A 25,660-nucleotide genomic window follows, 5' to 3' on the forward strand; every position below is an offset into this window, starting at 1 on the left:
TACTGACAAAATTAGGAATGAAGAGTTGCAGTCCTGAAACACTGGGTACACAGAGTCTATTGTTTATTGACTGGAAAAGCTGCTTTATTTTTTCCACCAGCCTTTATGTCAACTACAAAAGGTTCTGAATTTTACAAGACAAAGCATTTATGTAAAATGGATAGAACACTAACTTCTTAGTCAAAAGACTTCAGTTCAAAACCTGCATCTCCTATTTAGAATCTAAGTTCATAAATTCAGAGTTAAAAGGTTTTAAAATTAGTCCTCTCATTTGACACATGAGAAAACTGAAGCACAAGGAGGTTCAATGCTTTGTGAAGGTAGTTATGGTAGAGCAGTTATTTAAGCTGAGCATGGTGATACTTGATTTAACTAGCTGTGTGACTCTGGATAAGTCAACTAATTTTTCTCTCTAAAATAAAGACTGAAAGAGATGGTTACTAAGGTGTTTTCCAAGCTAAACCACTCATGCTATGTTGTTAGTGGGAGGATACCATACCTTCCTACAAGTATAACTCTCTGTTCTTGGTCTGTTAGCCAGACATTTCATGAGGTACTGAAGATGATTACTAAACTGTTCTCACTTTAGGGCAGTCAAGAGACAGTTTAAGGATGTTCATTTTCTTTTGGTATTCAAGAGATTATATAAATACAGTTATGAAGTGGGGGGTTCTTAATCCAACTTCAAAAATGAGATACAAGAAAATTAGATTTTTAAAAGAATGTCTAGCTTCCCGTGATCACTTATTTTATGCTAGCTGCTATGAATAGAACATTGATATGTCAGTTGGAGATTCTGATTTCTCTATAGTAACAATTATTCATAACTTAAGTTCCTGCCCTTACTTCCTCTCACTATTATTATTACAGAAAAAGTCCACTGATATAGAGAATGTTGTCTGCTTTTACTTGTCAAAATGAGTGAGCTCTCAAGTGTATTCTTCCTTGATTCAGGAAACAATATTACTGCATAAAAATGTAATTGAATCATAATATTTAGGACACTGTATCTCTATATCATTATTAACTTTTCTTTTTTTGCTCTCCTAATTTTCAATTCCCTTTTTGGGAAAACATTCTTTGTAAGAGAAAGATAATTCTGAATTATCTCAAAAATTATGCAACTGTTCATTTGCTTGGTATTTCATGGTTGTAAAGGTGCAAGCACTAGAAAGGTTCTCTAGATAAAGTATGAGAGGAGGAGAGCATTATGTACATTACTTGAAATTGGCATCATGTTGCCAAACTGTAATAAGCCTTAGGGGAACTCAATGTTGAAACTACTCAATTGAATGCTGCAATTTCCCATAACAATTTAAAAGGCCTGCAGGCATGCTAAAGTCATAGCTGGATGTTTCAGTTAACACTCTGTAACATGACCCTAAAGCCTCATTTACATCACAGCAATTAAAATATATTCTACATTATGTGTTTATTGCTATATACCTAGAAACCTAGGAAATACTGTTATTTACTTATTTATTTATTGTAAATAATGTTAGAAATATTACTTCCCACCCTTCTTTTCATCCTGGTAATATCAGTTCACATACCAACACATAGGCAGTATTTCCAGTGTGGAGGGAGACAAAAGCTGGGAAAGGAGAGAAGAAAATCAATAGTCGTTAATAATAACTAAAAGTCATTTCTACCTGAGGGCTGCTTGGTGACCTACATGAAATTAGGTTAGTGGTCTCAGTTCATAGATGACAGGTGCCCATTAAGCAAAATAATTATTGTAATCAGTACTAATTGGCCCCCTACTGACAGTTAGAGTAAAGAGACCAGGAATTGCATAAACATTAAAAAAGAATGTCTCTTCCATTGAGGAGGTCTCTTTCCCCACCATGAAAGAAATGTTGTTGCCCAGATGGAAGGAGATGGACCAATACAACTTATCCAAAGACCACATTTTATACACAGCCCTTCATCAAGCACTCCATCCAAATTAAATTTAAAAAAAATTCTCTTGGCATCTAGAACACATCACCAAAATATGAAGCACAAAAGCAGATGCCCAGCTTTTCTTCTTGGCAAGAGGTCTTCAGGAAACCAAGGAAACCAGATTTCTTTGTGAATTCATAAAAGTTGTTCTTGACTAGAATGTTTTATGATGAAGAAAAGTGTTGAAAAGATGGTGCTTCATCAGACACCTGAGTAGAAGCAGCTTTCCTGACCATTTTTTATTCCATCTGGATTTATAACAATCTGTCACAACAGCATGTCTTGCTCTAAGGTTGTAGCCATTCACAAGCTGAAATAGAACTAGAATTCTTCACCAATTTAATCACAGATCTACTTTAGGAAAAATTAATGATATTTTGTCTTTTTGTGAACTATTAAAACTTCTCAGAATATCTGGATAAATGACTGAATTTTTCATATATATGTATGTAATGTATGTAAATATGTGTATATATTATACATATGTGTGTATGTATATGTGTATGTTTTGACATATGTAGTAGTTTTGACTACTACAAAACAATAGTAGTCATTTAATAATGTATAGTGCAGATATGTCAAACTCAAAATCTACCAAGTGTCAGAACCAGATTGAAATGTAATTGGGAAATGTTTCACAAAAAATATAAAAATACATTACAATATAGTTAATGTTGATATGTGGCTTTCTAAGTCAACGTGTGGTCCAAAGGGATCTGATTCTATCTGAGTTTGATACTAATAGAGTAGAGTTTCATCTTAGAACCTATATTCAAATCTCATTCTAAAATATAATAATAGCTAGCATTTATATTGTTCTTTAAGATTTGCATAGTTAGCATTTATAATGTGCTTTAAGGTTTACAAAGTAAGAATCAACTCTCATTTTATATTCACAATAATCATGGGAGATAGGTAGTATTATTCCAGTTTTACAAAGGAAAAAACTGAATTAGACAGATTTTCCGATGATCATATAGATATTAAGTATCTGAACTCGAATTTGAATTCAGGTTTTTCTGACTTCAGTTTTCAATCCTTTATACCACCTAACTATCATTAAACTGATTCTTTGACTCTTTGACCCTAGACAAGCAGTTGAACATCTCAGTGACCCAGGCACTAAGACTATAAAACTGTAAATTAAAATACAGATATAACTATGCCTTGGTGCCTAAAGGTTTTTTCATACTGAGGAAATCATAGAATAAAAGCTTCAGGTACATAGATAAGAATCAGTAGATTTGAGTTTGGATCCCAGCTTTTTGATTTTCTAGTTGTAGAATCTTTAATAGACAATTGGATCTCTGAGATTCCATTTCTTCTTCTTCCAGTTGGGATACAATAATGCTTTCCCTAAACTCTTCACAGCATCATTGATGGGGACTTAATGAGAAAAACCAAGCATTTAGTAAACTGAAGTATTGTATATATGTCAAATTTCAATTCATAGCTAAGATTACCAAGTTTTGAAGCAGCTTTAAATGAGGAAGTATGTATAAAAACCTTACCCAACAAGGGTTAGGGTTAGCCTGAAGATCTCCAAGAATGGAGCCTACCAACCTTTACCCAGTATCACTTTCAGGCAGCTCCAAATATTAGATGACTTATGCTTTTCTAAATCAATATGCAGCCCACGGAAATCCATTTGTCTTTGGAATCTCAACATCAAATAGTTCTTTTTACAGCTTTCTTGCTTGACTCCTAGCTCTGCTATCTGGCGCCATTCAGAACAAATTTGGTACCTCTCCTCTGTGATAACACCTCAGATACCAGAAAACAGAGAAAGTGAAAAACATTTTCTGCTATAGGCTAAACTTTTATGATTCATTCAACTGACCCTCATATGGTAAGATTCAAGAATCTTCACCATCTTGATAGCCTTCAGCATCCATAATTTGCAATTATGCTCTCTTCATTAGAATTGGTATAAGAGATGTTTTTGTTTTTTATTAAAGTTTTTATTTTCAAAACATATGCATGGATAATGTTTTCAACATTGACTTTTGCATAGCCTTGTGTTTCAGATTTTCCTCTCCTCCTCACCCTCTCCCCTAGATGACAAGCAATCAAATATATGTTATACATGTCAAAATATATATTAAGTCCATCATGTGTACACATATTTATACTATTCTCTTGTTGCACAAGAAAAATCAGATCAAAAAGGAAAGAAAATGAGTAAAAAAAAAAAACAAAATTCAAGAGAACAACATCAAAAAGAGTGAGAATGATATGTTATAATTCATATTCAGTTCCCACAGTCTTCTCTCTGGGTGTAGAGGGCTCTCTTCATCACAAGATCATTGGAACTGGCATCAATTATCTCATTATTGGAAAAAGTCATGTTCATCAGAATTGATTGTTGTATAATATTGATGTTGCTGTGTACAATGATCTCCGGGTTCTGCTCATTTCACTTATCATCAGTTCATGTAAATCTCTCTAAGCCTTTTAAAAATCATCCTCCTGATCATTTCTTATAGAACCATAATGTTCTATAACATTCATATACCATAACTCATTCAGCCATTCTCTAACTGATGGACATCCACTCAGTTTCCAGTTTATCACTATAAAAAGAGCTGATACAAACATTTTTTGCACATGTGGATCCCTTTCCCTCCTTTAATATTTTTTTTGGGATACAAGCCCTGTAAAATCATTGTCGTGTCAACGGGTACACACAGTTTGATAACTTATAAGACATATTGTTGAAGAAATGTGTTTGGAAAAAGAGATGTGCTGACCAAAGTGAGGAATCATGGAGGACAGTATAACTGAGGTTCACTAATTTCACAAAATTGTGAAAAAGCTCATGAAAAAGGATTACAACATGTTGGGTAGATCATCTATGAGAATATATAGAATAGCATGCATAAGAAAGACACAGGATGAGATGGCATGGACAAGTTATGATCTCATGATTCTCAATGGAGAGAATGCACGTTAGTAACTAAATCCATTACCAATTAGTCAAACAATCATTCAAAAACATTTTTAAGCTTCTGCTGTGCAGTAAATACTGGAGATAAATGGTATAAATACCACCACAAAATCACCATTATTCCAAAAAACTGGCATTCTGTCATGTAAAGGAGATAATTTTTTTTTTATCCTAGAGGCAATAGTACAATAATACAGAAGTTCATTTAGGATGCTATCATAATCTGAATTATCACTTTGGCCACTGTTTAGAGAATGGACAAGAGGGGAGAGAAAATTGAAGAAGTGACCAATCAGAGGCCATTTTAGCCAGACTTGATAGGGCCTGAACAAAGGTGGTTGCTATATGAATAAAGAAATGAAGTTAAATAAAAGAGAAAAATGGGAAAGAATATCAGATAAAATGTAAAAAGTATCATTTTTCTGTCATGTGTGATGAGGGAAAAACAAGGAGCAGCTCCCTTATTTCAGTCATTCAATAAACATTAATTAATATATTTGTAACTATGTGTTAGGCACTTTGCTAAGGACTAGCGATACAACAAAGGCCAAAAAACATCCAGTTCCTAATCTCAAAGGACATACAAAATTATTGGGGAGAAAGTAAAATATGGACAGAGTGTGGAAAGTTAATCTGAAAGGAGAAAGCATTAGAAGCTGGAGTGGAAGAGACCAAAGAAAGCCTCTTAGAGAAACTAGGATTAGAATGAGTTTCAAAGGAAGCAAGGAAACTTAGGAAGAGGAGGTAAGAGGGCAGAGGATACCAAATTTGTGGGACAGCTAGGGCAGAATCACAGAAAAAAGAGGGAAAATGTTGTGTTTGAGGCAAGCAGGTCACTGTGACTGGATTATAGATTGCACAGAGAAGAAGGAAGAAAAATGGAAAAAGTCTAGAAAAATAGGAAAGATCCAAATTGTACTAAGACAGAAGAGTTTATATTTGATCTTGTGGGTACCTATAGTCTAGAAAAAACAGGTTGGCAACTGAATGAAGGATGGATTGGAATGGGAAAAGACTTGAGACAGGAAGACCAATTACTTATATAGTAGCAATAACAAAAGGGACTGAGGGCCCAAACTGGAGTTGTGGCTTTATCAGTGGGAAAAAAAGGCATAAATAAGAGATATTGCTAAGGTTAAAAGGAGAAGAGTTGGCAGTGAATCATATATGTAGAGTTAGCCAAGAGTCAACAAACATTTATTAAGCGCTTTTTATGAGTCAGGTGCCATGCTAAATCCTGGAAAATATATATGTTCTTTTTAAACCCTGAAATACAGTGCAGTCTTCCCAGCTTTGAAAAACAGTCCAGGGCATAGAGGTGGCTGGCTAGGGGAAAGCTAGAGCAAAACATCCCCCAGTCAGATAATCTAGTTGTGCTCCTGCCAATTGCTGGAGCATCTTTGCCTCTGGTCAAAGAGGAAAATGTAACGAGGTTCATCTCCCTTTGGTGCTTAAGAAGTTATAGGAAAATATCTTCTGGGCCCAGAGGGAAGAAGAGAGCCCTTTAATCTAACTTCAGAGATAACCTGCAAGAAATCCAAGTTTATAAGATCAACATGTTTGATGCATGTCACAACTTCTCTGGTTAGAGTTGCAGTAAGTTGATCATGTGTATTAGAAACTTTGATTCCTAAACAGTTCAATTTAGAAAACAGGCTTATAGGCTCACAGGCCTACTTGAAAATGGACCTTAAACCAGGGTTCTGGCATCTGCTGGATCCTCCCTTATTTCCTGAAGTCACATCCTGCCTTTCTCTAAACCCCAGAGAATCAGAGATGATAGGACTAGAAAGAAATTTTCAAATCATCTCATCTATTCCAAGTAAAAAAAAGCTTAGGCAGCTAGATGGCAGAGTGAATCCAGAGGAAAGTTTGGAATCAGGAAAACTCATCTTCATGAGCTCAAATCCAGCCTCAAGCACTTATTAGCAATGTTATTGGCTATTTGCCTGACCTTAGTTGCCTCAGTTTTCTCATCTAAAAATGAGCTGGAGAAGGAAATGGCAAACCATCCTATTATCCTTGTCTCACAGATATAAGTGATCTTATTTGACCAAGATGAGCTAGTAAGCAGCAGAGAGGGAACTAGAATTTCTTACTCTTTCATATTCTTTTTATTAAATCCAAACCCATGGAGCAACAAGCCAAGTGCCATTTGTCCCAGTTCTTGTTGTTTAGCCCTTTTTCAGTTGTGTCTGACTCTCCATGATCCCATTTGGGATTTTCCTGGCAAAGATATTGAATCAGTTTGCCATTTCCTTCTCCAGCTCATTTTACAGATGAGAAAATAGAGGCAAACAGGTCATGTGACTTACCCAGCATCTCACATTTAATGTCTAAGACCATATTTGATCTCAGGAATATGAGTCTTCCTCACTCTAGGCCTGGCAATCTATCCACTGCACCTCCTGGATGCCCCTTGGCATAATCAGCACTTTTGTAAAATTGTATTGCCAGATTCCCGAAGCAAAGTGCTTATAATCTCTCTGAGGAAAAATGAGGGAAAGAGAAGTGAATAGAGAGACAGAGACAGAGGGAGAGAGACACAGAGAGGAGGGAGAGAGGAGGGAGAAAGGAAGGAAGAGAGGGAGAGAGGAGGAAAGAGAGACATAAATGGGGGCAGAGGAGAGATGAGTGGTAGCAGAAAAGGAAGAGGAAGAGGGAGACAAAGACAAGAAGAGTGTGAAAGAAATAGAAGGGTAACAGTTTATTTCTCTTCTTTCTACTGAATAGGTAGTTAGTTCTTTCCTTTTTTCACAGCTCCCTTCACGTTACTCATTGTCATGGGGCCAAAGGGACCAAGCAAGCCCCTCTGCTCATATAGGTTCTTCAGCAGAAGGCTAGTATTTTTATTCTTTTTTATCTCTTGGCAGTTAAAATCCTTTATATTCTGCCATATCCAACCTATTTTTCCAGGCTCATTTCATATTACTCTCCTCAAATGCACTGTCTCAGCAAAACTGACCTACTTGTTACTCCCCATAGACAAGTCTCCTCCCATCCAGTCCTTTCCATGGGTTGTACATCATTTGCCTAAACGCAGTTTCTCTTGACCTTCATGGTTTAGAATCCTGAGTTTTAGTCAAGACTTAATTCATATCGTCTCTATCAAGAGGTCTTTCCTAATTCTGCTACCTCCCATTTTGTATTTACTTTCTATGTGTTGTTTTTATTGCTTTTTTTCCCCATATATACGTTACTTTACCTAGTAGAATGTAAATTCCTTGAGGGCAGGGATTACTTTGTTTTTGTCTTTAAATTCTTATCACCTAGTACACTTTCTGAGGTATAGGAAACAAGCATTTGGAATAAATGAATAAATAATTGAATAAATGATTCTAGTTCACATTCCTATCAATTGTTGACTATGAGTAATTCCCAACTTTCATTTTTCTTCTCTACAAAATAGAGATGCCAATATTTGCCCTTCAGACCTCACAGGAGAGGGAAATAATTTATAGATCTTTATATCAATGTGAATTATTGTGATTATTATTTGTTAATGGCGATAGTTTGCCATCACCTAAATCTTGCATAGTGCTTTTCCCATTTTAGGCACTTAATAAAGGCTTGTTGGATTTTTTTTATTTGTTCCATAAAAGCATGAATAATCTTAGTCAGAAGCTTAATGCCAGCAGAATATTTGCTCTTTTCTATTTGCAACATTTGCTCTTTCTTTCTCTCTCTCTCTCTCTCTCTCTCTCTCTCTCTCTCTCTCTCTCTCTCTCTCTCTCTCTCTCTCTCTTTCACACACACACACACACCTTTTTGGAAGGCTAAGAATGCATTTTCTAACATTTTTTTCACTGTTTTCTCTCAATATAATCTGTGACGTGTGATTCCAACTTTTTAAAAAATCTTCTAGGGACTGGTTCATTTGAGGAACAGATGAATGAAGAGATGGAAGCTTATTCTAGATTACAGCTTTTAAAACCATCATGGAAACGCATAAATAGATTATTAGGATATTATGAGATCCTGGCAGGCTGATGAATTAATGGGTCTTATTTACACTTTGCCCTAAAGGTCTACAGTCAAGGAACACTCCCTTAGGCTCAGCTGCTTTTGAATTCTCGAGTGCCTTTTCTCATCTATTCTTAGGATAGAGATGATGACCTTCTTTCTGTACTGAACACTTCATTGCCGTTATTCATACTTTTGTAAGCCAAAGACTAGATTATTATATATTTTTTTAAGTAGTGTACTTTTTCTGTTATATCTTCATTTTGATTAATTATCTAGAGTGGGAAGACAGGTGAGTTTCTCATGTTAGAAAAGACTTTATATGGCTCCTTTCTCATTGATGCATATTTAGCTTTCATTTGAATATTTTTGTAACTAATATGTTAATCTCATTATTCTTAAGAAAGGTTTTAGATGTCTTTTTTTTTCTTCTGGAGATAAATCATTTCAAATTAAATATTTGGGATATAGTAAGAATTTCTTCTTCTTCTTCTTCTTCTTCTTCTTCTTCTTCTTCTTCTTCTTCTTCTTCTTCTTCTTCTTCTTCTTCTTCTTCTTCTTCTTCCTCTTTTTTGCTAATTTATTTGTTTTCCAATCTTAAAATTTCCCATTTTCCCTGTAATGCCTATAGCCAATTTAACATGTTGTGTATGTTATCCTAATTTATATATTTGCTATTCTGAGTAAAAGCATTTTAGTGTCATCACCGTATTTTATGATTCCTTTAATTTATTATTGATCTTACTTCAATTTTCTTTTGATGTTTGCAGAATGTGCTATAATTTGCTTTAGCCTTCTCAACTTCTTTCGCTTGACCTTGTTCTGCTTATTTTCTCTCTACCTACACCTTTCCAAGTATGCATTACTTTTTGCTTTTCCAATTCAGCTCCTTATGTCTATACCTTTTTTTTATTTTATAACTTTAATGTTTTCCTATAAGCATTCCAGATATCTTTTTCCTTGTGTTTTTAATAGGAAGCTCAGAATTCACCCATTTCAGTCATAAAGTCATCCCACAATATTAAAAAAACTCATACATTTCACTCTCATACTCTACCATTTCTCATTTGTAAATTTGCATCGTCTGCTCCAAAATTTCTCAGAAATCAGTTACGGCCTCTTGTGTTCAATTGACATTAAAATTCCTCTTCATTAAAGGAAACACTTAGAAATAGTTTTTAGTATAGAAAATATGTATATTCTGTTAATTAAGTTAAATGGCAATAAATCATAAATATTAGCCTATAAAACAAGACATAAATTGCTAGTAGCTAAAGTCATAAGTTTCTGTAACATTGTTTACAAGGAACATTATCTCCACTTAAATTTTTTATCTGATTTATATGTCAGATAAACTACACTAGTTTTCTGTTTTGTGTTTATTATTTTGTGTAAACTTTTTCAACTGATAAAAAAAAAGCAAAGGACAATCTTTTCATGAGAGCATTCAAGTAATTCCCATGTGATTGTAGGACCCATGTTGCAGAAAAGAAAGAGAAATGAAAACAATTAATACATTTAACTAGTGAGCTTTTAAAATTACTTAAAATATAGATTTTGAAAATCCGTTTTTCAGATTTTCAGATTTTAATCATTTTATTGTATTTATTATATAGCTCTTAAATAAATGCAGTCATTGGGAAAAGCTTAAATACAGTCCTTCAATTTAAAGATTGATTATTTTCCAAAATATTATTTTTAAGACATCTGCATGGAACTGTAATTCGAAAAAAAGGATATTAGAAGAGATGAAGTTTCCATGTTATAGTAAGAGTGAACCATAGTCCACTACCCCTAACTACCTTGGTTTATGTAGATTATCAGGTTTATAATAGATTATGTGTAATTTGAGTGTTTGTGGCTACTTAGTTTTTCAGTGCTTCCTTGAAAAGAAAAAAAAAAAGTCTTTTTTTTTTTTTTATAAGGGAAACATGAAACAAATGGTTCTGAAATTTTATGGACAGTTTCATTTGACAAGCCCATAGTCTTCCTGATGTCAAAGAACTGTGTATTTTCTTGTGTCCTCAGCATGGTACCTTGTACACAGAAGCTTAATATTGTAGAGTGAATGACAGACTGTATATAACAATTCATTCCAAAAGCATGCACTAAGAACATACTATGTGCAAAGCTTTGTGCTATCAAGTTTTCAGAGAAAATTCAAACAAAACTACTTAAAAATCCTTCATAAGAAACCTTAGAAAATAATGAATTTCTTTGCTTTTGTCACAAAACATGAACTCAACATTAAACAATATTTGTATTTTGAAAATAAGCAACTAATGTAATATGTTTCAAGTTCTGTGCTGTGTACCTATTTGTGATTGGTAAACTAGTTTATGAGGAAATGGCCAAATTAACCAGACAACTAGATAGTGTCTGATTTCTAAAGCAACATTCCTTCAGTGCTATATGTGAACTATGAACAAAATGCTCCCTATCCTTGCTTATGACAGTGACATCATCATCAAAATACTTCATCAATTTATTTAAACAGCTTGCATTTTCCAACCTTCTCATTCTTAGAGTGGCGCTGCAGTAGATAACCCAGAAAACTGCCTTTTGAAGTCGTATTGAATTCATTGACTTGTCTGAGAAGCATATCGCTACTTGCAAACATTATAGTGTAGATTAAATCTTTGAAGAGTTTGAACTCTGTGTAATAATGAAATTCCTGATGCAAAGGACTTTTTATTATTATGAAGAAGAGCTGCAAATCCTTGAAGACTTTTCTTTAAGATCAAATTGTTTTTGTCTTTGATGGTAGAACAGTGTTTTCGATTTCTCATGGCACTTTGGATAGCTTTCAAGAATAATGAAAACCTCAGGTGTTTGGTGACAAAGACCTTTACAATTTGCACTAACACAGGATTTTCTACCAACACTGGGATCCCTATTTTACTACTCAATTCTTAGAAGCTCAATTTGCATTTCTTTATAAGCCATGTTAAAAAAAAAAAAAAGAATAGAAATTGAAACCTTTAATTATGATAATATAATTTTACATTATCATGTTATAGAAGTAAGTGTTTATTTCATTCTCCAGATTGTAAAACTATGTAGTAGAAAGAAAATCTTTTATATTCATAGATTGAAAGAAAGTAAGCCATAGTATTGAAATGTTGTCTGAGAAAAATTATTTCTATCCCTAGAGTCTCCAATGTTTCCATTAGAAAAGCCAAAAATATAAACGGAGGAGGGACTAATCCTTCATTCTTCTCAAGGTGTCAAATTTTAAAACATAGGAATGCCAATTAAGTGTGTGTGTGATGCACATTATTTTAAAATCTACATTAGCTCAAGAAATAAGACTTTAAAAAAAAAAAAAAACTTCAAATCCCATAACATCTATCACTTTTCAGCCTTGATTTGCATTTGATTAGTCAATTAAATACTCCTTGAGGATCATTTATTAGATTTATGTATCTCTTTTCTTCTGGAAAGCTTAAGACTATCTTAGACTGATGGTTAATTAGTTTGCTTGAAATCAAATATGTTTATAAAACTCTAATGGATAAATAAGTCAGAAGCAACCTTTGTTTGAACCAAACAAATGGGAACAAGTTTGAACAAAAAGAGTGAGAGAATGGATTGATAATAAGCTACTGTGTCTAGGCATTGTCATTTTAATTATCCAATACAAAGGGATTTACTGTTCCCATAACATTTGAAGAAACTGGGTGAAGTTCAAAACGATTTTAATGTGACAGGAGAGCCAAAAACTAAAAAAAAATGGCGGCATCTAGAAAAGCTATTAGAAGGATTTTTAAAAGAAGACAATGTGTTAAAAAAAATAAATTTTTTTTTAAAAGTTTGATACTGTAATGGGTAGGAAGTGACTGGTGTAGTAGGAAGACTATCAGCACAAACTGAAGAGGAATTTAATAACCCAGATTGAGATGTTTGCAAGTACTCATACCTAGTGCAATTCAGTAGCAGAAATAAAAAATCATGTGGAAAAGAATCCATTTTTAAAAAATAATTATTTATTGACAACAATATACGTCGCAGGGTGAAGGGGATCGCTAAGGTGTCCTGGAAGTCAGGAAGACTCTTTTTCTGAGTTAAAATCTAATCTGGACATTTAAGCTGGGTGATCCTTGGCAAGTCACTCTCTCCTGTTTGCCTCAGTTTTCTCATTTGTAAAATGAGTTGAAAAAGGAAATGGCAAATCATTTCATACTTTTGACCAATAAAATCTCTAAAAAGGGTCACAAAAAATCAGACATGACCAAAAACAACTGAACAACTATAGTTTGAGGGAGTGTTTGTCTTGTATAAGGAGGTGTGAAGGTCTATGCAAGAAGTGGGCTCTGGAATTCTGAACTGATTCTTCCAGAATTGTTTTTCTATCACTGGCTGACCATAGCTACATCAGGAAAAAAAAAATGGAATTTGGTAAAGTGAAGAGGAAAAGAACATAGAATACCTATCGGCAACTGGGACGTGAGTGAGAGGAAAAAAGAAATTAGAGACAGGTCCTTGAATGCATGTTTGGAAAAATGGGAAAGAGTACTATAGATATTTGATTGAGAAGAAAATTGAACTATTCTATTTTTAGATGAAGTCAAGACATTTGAATAAAAGTGACAGAGATAAGGACCCAGATTCAGCAAAGAAGACCAGGTGGCAAAGTAGATTGGGAAATAATTTGTTCAGAGGAGATTACTGAATTATGTAAATAGAAAAGAAATCCAGACTCACACAGACATACAAACTATTGAAAAAGAGAAGAAGGTTGAAGATGGAACCTTCAAGGGCACTTGTAGTAAAATAAGCAAAGTGATAAAGAATAAAGGCAGGAAAGTCCTGCAGATCAGCAAGCATGCCCCATACTAACATCAGTAGTTGATTCTGTGGAAATGTATTAGTAAAAAACATTAGGGCAAGAGGCAGTCAGTCGTATAGGAGCTATGCTTTAAAAAAATGCTTCTGAGCTTTTTGAGATTACTGACTTTTCTTTGCCTTTATGTTTATCCCCAGCCCTTAGCACAGTACCTGGCCCATAGTAGTTGCTTAATAAAAACGCTGATGATGTCAGTGACTAGTCTGTAAAATAGTGAGGATTTTAAAGTAGGGGATTATTGCAAAACAGAAGTAACTTTGCACGGGATTTGCATGGATATAAAATTTTAATTGGCCCTAATATGAACCCTATATATCTTAGACTTTTGTAAACTGTTGCACCTTGTACTTATTGCTTTGGATCTCCAAATGCCAGACAAGGAGAAGTATTAAGAGTGTTACCTATTATCTGTCATGGATACATGCCTGTTCCTTGCAATTTCTCTTGGCGTATTCAATAGACTCCCTGCGTAGACTTCAGTGATATGAAGTGTGGACCAGTAATGCAGAATGCATGAGTCTGTAGGAAGTCTGGAGCTCAGAATCACAGAGAGTTGGGATTGCCTCTAAGATGAGCCTGGATTTACAAAGTATGGGGAGAATGAAAATTGGGGACTGGGAGCAGGTTTCCTCAGTCTATGTGCCTGGTGTTGTGATGTAGAATGTGTACAGCTCCTAGTGCCAAACTGTCCTAGCCCACTCCCTCTTTGAGTATTGCCATATTTAAATAGCAAGCTTAAAACTCTCATTTCTGATGCCCAAACCAAACACTATTAAAATAAATGCAGAATTTGTCAGCAACATTAAAAGTACTATCAAATTTTTGAAAAAAAATTATTGAAATATATTTATCACCTTCATTACCAAATATATCACTTCCCCTGTCTTATACAAAAAGTTCTTTCTTGTAAGAAAGAATTCTAAAAACCAAATGCGGTGGTAAAAACCTATATACCTCCCTGCCAAAGAGTTGTAGCCTAACTCTCTTGAGAACAAGGGTTTTAAGCTGCTATGACCTGTACCACTGGAGTGTCTATACTAAGTAAATAGCATTAATGTTATGACTATTTGGGAGTTGGGGTCTACCAGATAGAGGGGTTAACCTGCCACTGTCTTAAATGAAGCAGAACAACATTCCCATACAGATAAATGGTAAGATTGGCCTATGAGTAACCCTGGGTAACATGGGAAGACAGTCTTGAGAGAAAGGAAAGAAGAAAGAGAGGGAGAGAGAAAGAAAGGAATTTTTTTTTTAAAAAAGCAAAATCAGATAAGCAATTTGACTGAACACATAAGCTAAGCCTGACAATATTTGTAGTGTTATGTATCCATAGTTCCTAGCCTCTTCAGAGAAGGGAGAAAAATCCATTAAATCAATTTTTTAAACCAGATTTAATTTGGGAGAGTTGAAACCTTGGAGAGACAACTTAGACTTCTGGGTCATAAGGAGGAACATTGAGGGTATGTGTGGAGGGTACAGACCAGAGCTGGGTAGGTTGAGGAGCAGTTTACTTGGAGTGAGGCCATTTCCTATTTCAACAGATTGTTTTTGTTATATGCTTTATGTATTTATTTCTACTTGCTGAAGAAGTAGATATATTGTTAGCACCCTATAAATTTTGGTTCCCCAGGAAAAAAGATCTAGTGGCCCCACTAGTTATTTCACTGCTGACTAGCACAGTTCAGATCCCCAAAAGGATGTACCTAGAGGATATACACAGAGATGAAATAGAAGTGGAGACAATATTAGAATGTGAGGAAAGAGACAAGGACTTCCTTATTAAACACTTACTATATGCTAGAACCTGTGCTAAATACTTTGCAGATATTTCCTCATTTAGCACAAAAGCCTACACTTTGAACAAGAGTTTGTCTATCTGCTTCTCTTGTTTAGAAAACAAACCTATAAAAAGATTAAGTTTCTTGAGCAATGGGAAGGTGACTTATTTGTGAATGGAGATGATACTAAATAAAACCATAATTAAGAATTATTTCACTTGAGGTAAAAAAAACAATTGGTCAAGAACTGGGAGATCTAGGTCATATGAAAAAAATGTTCTAAATCACAACCAATTAGATAAAAGCATACTAAAACAACTCTGAAAGATCACCCAACACTCACTAGATCAGCTAATATGACAGAAGAGGAAAATGACAAATGTTTCAAGGGATGTGGGAAAATTAGGACAGTAATGCAATATTGGTGGAATTGGGAACTGGTCCAACTATTCTGCTTTCTTTTTTTTCTTTTTTCTTTTCTTTTTCCTTTTTTTTTTTTTTTTTTTTTTTTTGCTGAGGCAATTGGGGTTAAGTGACTTGCCCAGGGTCACACAGCTAGAAAGTGGTAAGTGTCTGAGGCCAGATTTGAACTCATGTCCTCCTGACTTCAGGGCTGGTGCTCTATCCACTGTACCATCTACCTGCCTTTGGTCCAACTATTCTGGAGAAAAATTTGGAGCTCTTCATAAAAGGTCATAGAATGTATGTGCTTTGACCCAACAATGTCATTATTAAGTCTATATTCTAAAGAGATCGAGGAAAATGGAAAAGACTGCGTTAGCCCAAATGTAGGTAGATAGGTAGGTAGATATGACAACTCTTTTTGTGGTGGCAAAGAATTGGACATTGAGGAGATGCCCATAAATTGAGAAACAAGTTGTAGATTATATGATTGTGATGGTGTACTATTATATTATAAGAAATAATAAGGGTGATGTTTTCAGAAAAACCAGGGAAGACTTATATATGGCTTGGTGCAGAGTAAAGTGAGCAGAAAAAGATTATTGTACCTAGTAACAGCAATGGAATAAGAATGATCAACTTTGATGGACTTAGCTACTCTGAGCCACAAAGTGATCCAAAGCAATTCTGAAGGATTTATACTGCTATCTATCTCCAATGAGAAAACTGATGAACTCTGAGTACAAATTGAAATCACTTTTCACTTTTCACTTTTTTTCTTGCAACATGGCTAATATGGAAATGTTTTGCATGATTTCATATATATAATTTACATTGTAATGTTCATCTTCTCAATGGGAAGGAAATGGGCTGGAGGGAAGGAAAAAATTAAGAACTCAAAGCCTACCACAGTTCATCTCTAGAGCTGAAAGAAGTATTCTGAGGTCTGAAAAATCTTTACTATAGGTGACATTTATTTACTTTTCTTAGTGACATTTGATCTTAAGCTAAAATTTCAGATTCACAAAATTGTAAGCATCAGCTATAACAGATTAGACATGCAATTCTCATTCCCATTAGCAGAAACTGTGAATATGCTCCATGTGACACAGATCTTTTTGTACTGAAATGCTCATAAAAATTAAAAACTTTAAGGGATTTGAGCTCCCTAAAGGAAAACAAACCTCCAGAGTAGAAAACAAACTGTTTTTAATTTTTCCCTGCTTTTTTGTGAAGATATAGAGTGATAACAATTTAAACACATAGTTAATTTAAAGGAATTTGTGGTCTTTATTATTTATAAAGTCCCCATTATAGGCCAAGCATTTAAGTGCTGATGGAATGAAGACAAAAATGAAATAAAACAAAAATTAACTGCCCTCAAGAAGCCCACATTTTATCAGAGGATGAATATGGATGCATATTAGTAAATATGAAGTAAATACAGAATACTTTGCGGAAGGAGGAATGAATAGCTAGAAAATCAGATACAGAAAATCTTGTATCTGAGCTGAACTCTAGAAGAAACTAGAAATTCTAGAGAAATTAAGGAGAGTAGGAGGCCTTTCTATGGTTCCTTTTAATATTTTGGAAATGGAAGTGTATCGCTTAGGTTGTTTCTTTGGTGTATTCTCTCTCATCATGTGATTTCTCCATATTCTTTTCTAAAGTACATTTCCTTATGATACATTAGGATAGAGATAAGAATAGGGAACTCCAAAAATGAATTAACTCCCTTTACCAATGAAGGATGACTCTTTTTATCCAAAGCATTGACTTGGACAGGGCTTCTTCTTTGGAGAACTGTGAACTTTAAAAAAAAAAATAATAATACCATGATAATTTTATTTCAGCAGTTAATTTTTTTATCTTATTTATTTTCTTTTACACTTTGAAAATATTGTGAGAAAGGATCCATAAGGTTTCATTAGACTAACAAGGAGGCACAGAATACTTTTTAAATGGTTTAAGACCTCATTGCAAAGAATTGTCCAGAGCCCTGAAAGATTAAACTTGAAGTCATACAGCCAGTATGTATGAGAAGTGAGGCTTGTGCTTAAGCCTCACTGAAAGACAGGCTAGCCTTCTTCCTCTGTATTACAGTTTTCTTTTTTTCTTTTTTTTTCTATTTTTCAGATCCATGCCATCGTTGTAATGCAATGCAGCTTATTTACACCCACCATAGAATTTTCCATTGCCTGTCAAGTCACTTAAAATTGCATTAGTATAAAAGTTAGTGTAAAAAATATGTTGACTATGTATGAACATTGATATTTTTTTCTTCCAGAGGCAAGTGCAGATTGAATGTTGAAGAGAGTTTGTAATAAGTGGGACTGATGAGCCCACAGAAGGAATGAAGTATGGATGTAAAGGAACGCAGACCTTATTGCTCCTTGACAAAGAGCAGACGAGAAAAGGAACAACGACGTTACACAAATTCTTCAGCCGACAATGAGGAGTGCAGGGTGCCTACCCAGAAGTCTTACAGTTCCAGTGAAACCCTGAAAGCTTTTGATCATGATTCCTCTCGGCTGCTCTATGGGAACAGGGTAAAGGATTTGGTTCACAGAGAAGCCGACGAGTATACCAGGCAAGGTAGGTAGCTTCTCCTACATAGTAACAAGGCACACTAGAATGTTAGTCAATTATATGTATTTTTCTGAAATTTCTTTTTGCCCTGGACAAGTATTTTCATCCTTTTTCTGATGAGTTCTTGAAAAAAATATCCACTGATGTGATTTTCTTTTCCTTGAGAGCAACTAGATACATCAGATAAAAAAAAATCAAAAAGTCATCTGTGAGGTATAGATTCACAGATATGCATTCCATAGCCTTCTGAAACCTTTGTTAGTGTGGAGGCAATGGCTATGTCGTTGATCAAAGTGGGTGAAACTCAGACTTTCATATATATATTTTACACTAATGGAACTCTCCCAGTAACTGGTAGAAAATGTCAGTAACTGGTAGAAAAGTGGTTGGAACCTCTTTGTCTCAATACCTGATGAATATATGTATTAAGTTGTTGGTAGCTGAGACCTGACTCCTAAGTAGTCAACAAACAAGAAAGAAAAAAGAAATCCTTCTCTTTTCAATCAATAAGTTTTTGTTAAATACTAATTAGGCACAAAACATTTTGTACTGAACTCTGGAGACACCAGAGATAAACACAAAACCATCTTTCCCCGCAAGTGGCTTGCATTATATCAAAAATAGAAACTATGACTATATATAAGAATATACAAAATGTATGCAAAATAAATAGAATTTGGTGAGAGGAGATCACAAGAAGCTGGAGAGAGAATTAAGAAATGCCTTATATGCCTTAAACATTGAAGAAAAAAAGTGATCCACCAAATGAAAGAAAAGTCCACTCTATGCACCTTTCACCCAGGAAAGTGATGCTAAGAACATATACATTGATAAAGTGGATCAGCACTATGTTCATCCATCACGCACAGAATTCTGTAGCATCAGACAGTGGCATGAAGGAAGTTCTTGTATAAGGTCCTTGTTTGCCTCCCTGAAAGTCATCTTCAAAAATCAGCCATGAAAATTAAGATTTTTTTTAAAATAAATTTGCTCTTCTTATTATAGAACTGTTTTTATTTTTGCCCTGTACTTCCCTCTACTTGTTAGGACTTCCATAACTTTTTTCCATCTTACATAAAATAATCTTCCCTTCACTTTTTCTAAATTTTTACTTTTTTCACTTTTTAATTGAGGCTGTAATGTACATCCTCCAAGATACCAACTGCAAGCTTTGAAGTGTCTATGACTGTTAACATGGGCATCTTCTCCACTTAGATACTCCTCCACACCTTAGTACATACATAGATAATCTTCAGAAACTAATCGGATATGATGGCCCCTGAGATCCTGTCTAGGTCTGAATTGACAAACTTATTAGGACTTTAATGGATAGCTCTCTAACACTTAAAAAGAAAATAGAGCTAATTTTTCCATATCAGTAGTTATTCAAGTTTTTTTTTTTTAATCTAAAACTAAGCATGAGGTAGCCAAAAAAAGAAAAAGAGAAAACATTTGGAAAATTTGTTAGAAGAAAGAATGAAAAAATTAAAGGTGTTACTCTTCTTTTAGTTATCATACATTAGTATTTATAAGCTTATTTTATATATTTGAATATACCTTTTGTTTTATTTATTTATATTAATAAAATATTATTTATTAAGCTCATTTATATATATTTATAAGCATTCATTTAAAATAAGTCAAAATAATTCTATAAGCCTTTTCCCTATTAATATACCATAATTGCTTTTACAAATGTTTCCTTGAAATCTTCTTTTGTCAAAAAATATTTGATATTCTCATGGGAACTGTATGTCTACATAATGGCTTATGAGTTATTAGTGATACTATTTTTTATAAAAAATAAAAATATTTTAAGGTTTTATTTGGCCCTTTTTGTGGGGTATATAGAAAAGAAATGGAGAAAGGTACCCTTGGTAGAAGAGAAAAATCCAATGGGATCTAGCCTTTAATTAAATTGTGCCTTTAAAACAGAACAATTCCTCCCTCTACAACATTGTGCTCTAAGCTTGTCACAATTCAGGTCGGGAGCCCACTGCCAAACACTGGTTATTTCAAAAGAAAGAATTAGGGTGGGTAGGTGGAAATACATAGATTTTGGGCCCAGTATACAATTTCACTTTTCTATAGCAAAAAATAACTGTGTTTATGCCATCTGAGAAGCAGCGACACAGGGAACATTGGGAGAAAGAAGTTCTAAGCATACAGCACATGTGGTGGTAGAATTATAAAATTTGGAAGGCCCAGCTCCACCCCAAGCAAGCATTCAACTTTGGCAGAGAATGGTACTTAGAGGGGTTAAAAATAGAGAACTGAAATGTTTACCTCCTGGGCAGTGTTAATACAACCCAGGCTCTTTATGATGACATAGCGATACCATCTGTAGAAATTCTAGGCCCCAAACCCCTTATGGGACCATGCGGTACTATTATTCATTTTGTGTGAGCCAAAGCTTGGTAGTTCTTAGGGTGTTCTTAGAGAAGGGGAATTAAGCAAGGAAACTAGGGATGGGAGGGGAGGGGAGGAAGCAGCAACAGGCCAGGAAAAGAAAATTGGAAAAGAGCAGAGCTGAAGGAATTAGAGGGAAAAGGAACTAGCATTGCCCAAAAAATATTGATAAATTCAACTGCTTTAATTGGAAAAAAAAACATAATTTCTAGAAAATACAGACAAAACCAAATAACATCCAAAGGGAAAAATAGGCAACCCAAAAGTGGTAATTGCTCTTTGACTTTATGAAGCAAGTGAAAGGGATTTTAGTTAGATTTCTGGGGAATGTGTCACTACATCATAAAAACCAATAAATAGCATGTGTAACACCTTAGCTGTTGATCTAAAAAGACAGACCAAGGACTGAATGAATTCCTTTCTTACTCTTAGAGTAGTCAAATTAATACTTTTTTTTTTAATGGAGCAGTCTGGGAATGCTTATAACTGTATATTCTATTAAGCAATGAAGTCAGTCTCAGAAACTTAGTCTGACACCTTCACAGACACCCATTTCTCCCTGGGCCACATGTTGTTCTGCGCACCTTCTTGCATTCAGTGATGTTGCTTTCTTTCTTTTTTTTTTTCCACTTGCTGATGTTATGACTGGGATAGGAAGTATGTAGAAGGGCAATGGAGAAGTATATGTAAAGGACTCTATATTTGCAACACTCAACAAACTTTGCAAAAAAAAAAAAAACTCAGTCTTTTATTTTATGAGAATATTTTCTAATTTTCTGAGTCAAATCCCCCCCTATTGTGCTATCAGACTGATTATACAATGGGCAACATGTGTTTATTGCCACTGTTACCATATATACTTCAGAATTTCAAGGATCCTTGATTTCATTGCTCCACTGACATATAGTGCAACCTCTCCATGCCTTACTAAGCAGTCATTAGGAATTAGTGAGGCTGAAAAAGTATCATTTGATGGGCCAGCCACCATATACATAATAAAAATCAAATACCAGTATTAGTCAAGGATTTAAAAAAAAATCTATAATGGCTAGTTAGGTCTTCAGCCCTGCTTCCTATCTCCTCCTTCCAATTTAATCTTTGGCTTTGGAAATATGATCAAATCAATGCTACTTATTTTTAAAACTGAGAATAGTATGACATTCAGCCACTTATATTCACAATTCTTGTAATTATCCAAAGCAAAACTCTCCAAATCCTTCCTCTTTTGCTTACTACTTGAGGAACCTTGGACAAACCCTTCATACTCATCATCTGTAATATGAGATAGTTGGACTCACTGTTGTCTATGATTGCCTCTTAGCTCTATATCCTTGAAGTCCCTCTCTGCTCATAGTTCCATGCACATATGTGTGTATATATATGTATATGCATGTGTATGTTTTATGTACATGTATATCTACACACTTGTAGGCTATATACATTTTTATATCCTCAGTCCTTTTTAAAAATGAAAACTTGAGGTTTTTTATTTCATTTTTTTATTTTGTGCATATTTATATAGCCTTGTCTTAAAACTAAAAAGATTCTTTGGTTTTTAATTTGATTTGGCTGAATTCAATAAATAGCTATTATCTATCTATCTGCTGTGTATAGGATACTACTGTTAGCTATTGGAGACTTGTAAAGAGAAAATATATTAGTGTGAATGTGTGTGTATATATAGATATATGTATACATATACATATATATACACATGCACACATACACACATAAACAAACATATAGATAGGCTTTGCCTTTTAAGAGCTAACAATTTAGGTGGGTAGATCAAGTTCACAAGTAAGCTTAGAATATGATAATGGAACAGAAGTAATAAATACTGTGAGATTTCCAAGGAGAATGAGAAGACATTTAGCTGGAGACTTTGAATGATTTTAGAATTTCTCGTGGGTTGGACAGATTTTGCATCCTGGGCACCCCATTTTAGAAAGAGCATTGCTGAACTATACCCAGAAAAGGATAATCAGGATGACAAAGCCTGGAGGCAACTGAATAGGAAGGATAGCTCTCTTCCAGTATCTGCAGAACTTACATATGAAAATGGGATTTCACTTGTCCCATGGGACCATAGAGGGCAAAACTGGGGGCAATGGTGAATGTTTTAGAAAGATAGAAGTCGAATCAATGTAAAGAATAATGTCCTGTCAATTAGCCTCTCCAAATTGGAGTAGAAAGTAGTGAGTTCCCACTCTTTAAAGGCAAGCGAAGTTTGATTAACTATTTGTCAGAATGTATTGTAGAGACAGTTGTAGAGAGAGAAGTTGCAATAGATGCCATTTGAGACCCTTGATTGATTTTGACCCTTCAGTGGGACTGAAGCAACTCATTCTAGGAACTCAATCTAGGGAATTGAATGAGCAAAGTAACAAATATAGGAAAGGGAGGATTAATTTATTTAACAGCAAGCAATTCACTTTAGTTGGAAGTATAGCCAATAGCATTTATATAGCACTATGAAGTTTACAAAACACTTTAAAAATTTTATCTCCATGCAACCAACAACACCCACTAAGATAGGTGCTGTTGTTATCCCCATTTTGCTGATGAAGAAATTAAGGCTGAGAGAGGTTAAATGGCTTGCCCAAGGACACACAAGCTACCACATTTTCCCCTATCATTCTTTCTGTTGGAACATAAAAAAGTAGGTGGAAGGGAGAGAATAGGCACTAATTAACCACCTTAAATGTGCAAGACTGTTCTAATAAGCACTTTACAAATATTATCTCATTTGATAATGATAAATGAAAGAGGAATAACAAATACTTCTATAAATTGAACCTATCACTTTACTAAACAACTACTCTCTAAGCATGAATTATGAAGTAACTTAGGAAATTAGAAATTCTCTGCTGCCTGCTCCCTATATAGCACCCTGCTATTTTTTTATTAAAAAATAAATAAGATGATAAACAACTAGGCACCAATGCCACAGTATCGTGTTACTAACATTCTAACCACTGATGATCTTTTTTCAAGGTGTAGTTGTCCTCTCTTGGTTAAAATGTATCTGTATTCTACTTTTATGTTCTTTAAAAATAATTAGGCACACCTCTCCCCTCTTCCTTACATAGGTGAGTTTTAGAATACAGGATGTCGCATTCATATTTGTTCAATATGTTGGTTAATTTGCTGAACTTTTTCCCCTCTATGCTTTTTTTTTCCTTAAAGAGTAGTTTTTTGGGGGATGGAGAATGTGAGAAATGTATCAGGAAATTTAGGTGATATAAAAACTAAAAATAACAGGAAAAATATTCTGAAATAAAATCATAAGAAACTTTAGAACTTCCTTATCATCATGTTTAAATCCAAAGTATAATCTAGCTGGGGGGAGTTACAAAATATTATAGAATAATTGGAGAAATAATTTATCACAGCTAATGCTCATAGTAGTGACGGGCATGAATGTGGTATTGACAGTATGGTAATATTTAGACTGGCAAGAAACTTGTGTCCTATAGAAAAGACATGCTATTTTCTTTGTATTTGTTATGTCTGTGACCTGCAATTAAATGCAGTAGAGGCTTAAACCTTAAAAACACAGAAATGTAATCGTCATGCTCAGTCCAAATTTATCCAAGAGCACCTACCAGGAATTTCTACTTTGCTGCTGTCTACACTTGCAATATGGATGAATACTGTTAAGTTGGCTGCCAAGAATTGATAGAAGGTGAGGAAGGCTAATTATCACGAGCGAATGGAAGTTTCTTTAGAAATCTGTAGGAAGTCAGCAAGCATTTATTATATGCCTATTAAATATTGGCCACTATGATAAGTGCTGGGGATACAAAAAAAAATGTTTTAATCTTCAAAGAGCTAACAGTCTGATGAGAAAAACATTAAATTGTTATCTCCAAAACAAGATATTCACAGGACAGATTAAACACAATCTCAACAAAAGGGTGCTACTATTTTTTACGAGTGTTACTATTAAGGAAGATTATTAAAAGTTTTTGTAGAAGGTAGGATTTTATCTGAATTTTGAAGGTAAGAAGGAAGGTAAGGAGGAAGATTATTCAAGGCATAAAGGATAGCCAATATAAATGAGTAGAATACATTTGATCACTCCAAGTAGTCTTTTTAAGGAGTCTTAGTTGGCCTGTTGGCCAGTGGGTGGAGGTACCAAATCTTATAGCTGTTCTAGAAAGTATGTTAGCTACTATCATTCCAATCTTTTTTTTTTAGGTGAAAAACTCTCCAACCCAGAAATCTGTTTTTTCTCAAAATGATGCCCGTGCATAGCAAGAACCCAAGAACAATCTTGCTATTGATAAACTAGATGCTTACAAGATAATTCTACATTTTGTAACAGCCCTAAAAATAGATACTGATCTCATATACGATCTCAGATTAGCCTCATTGTTTTAAATGGAAATAGAGCAACCAGAAAATGAACATTTCCCTGGGATTAGGAACCTTTCTTTCCCTCTAACTACTTTATACCATTAGATTTCAAATGGAAATTGAATAATGTGACATTTTATCCTAGTTCACAGTAATGCTTTCCAGAGTTACTACTTAAATTGATTTTTTTAATCTCCTTATAATCAAACTTTAATATTTTTAGACTTTGGACAAATACCTGGTATATTTGGAAGCTGTAAAGCTGAGTTGACAACAGTTATGGGAATGTATTGCTTTTTGGCAGTAACATTTGGGTTCAAATCTGTCCTTCTTCAAATCCATCTGTGTGACTTCCTGGTTAACTCTTTTATTTGATGTTTTAGTCTTTGAGAAGCTACCTGTAAGAAGCAATGCACTATA

General features: G+C 34.4%; 1 protein-coding gene across 1 annotated transcript in view; it reads left to right on the forward strand.

The window, feature by feature from the left end:
• The window catches only part of TENM3 (teneurin transmembrane protein 3), an 808,000-nt gene that overhangs the window by 205,961 nt on the left and 576,379 nt on the right, over positions 1–25,660 (forward strand). Inside the window, exon 3 of the mRNA XM_051965257.1 lies at positions 18,168–18,475. Within this exon, the coding sequence (XP_051821217.1) occupies positions 18,241–18,475 (235 nt within the window). The 5' untranslated portion in view covers positions 18,168–18,240. The remainder of the gene's footprint in view (positions 1–18,167; positions 18,476–25,660) is intronic.

Source organism: Antechinus flavipes, chromosome 6, assembly GCF_016432865.1.
Source record: "Antechinus flavipes isolate AdamAnt ecotype Samford, QLD, Australia chromosome 6, AdamAnt_v2, whole genome shotgun sequence".
NCBI classification, from domain to species: domain Eukaryota; kingdom Metazoa; phylum Chordata; class Mammalia; order Dasyuromorphia; family Dasyuridae; genus Antechinus; species Antechinus flavipes.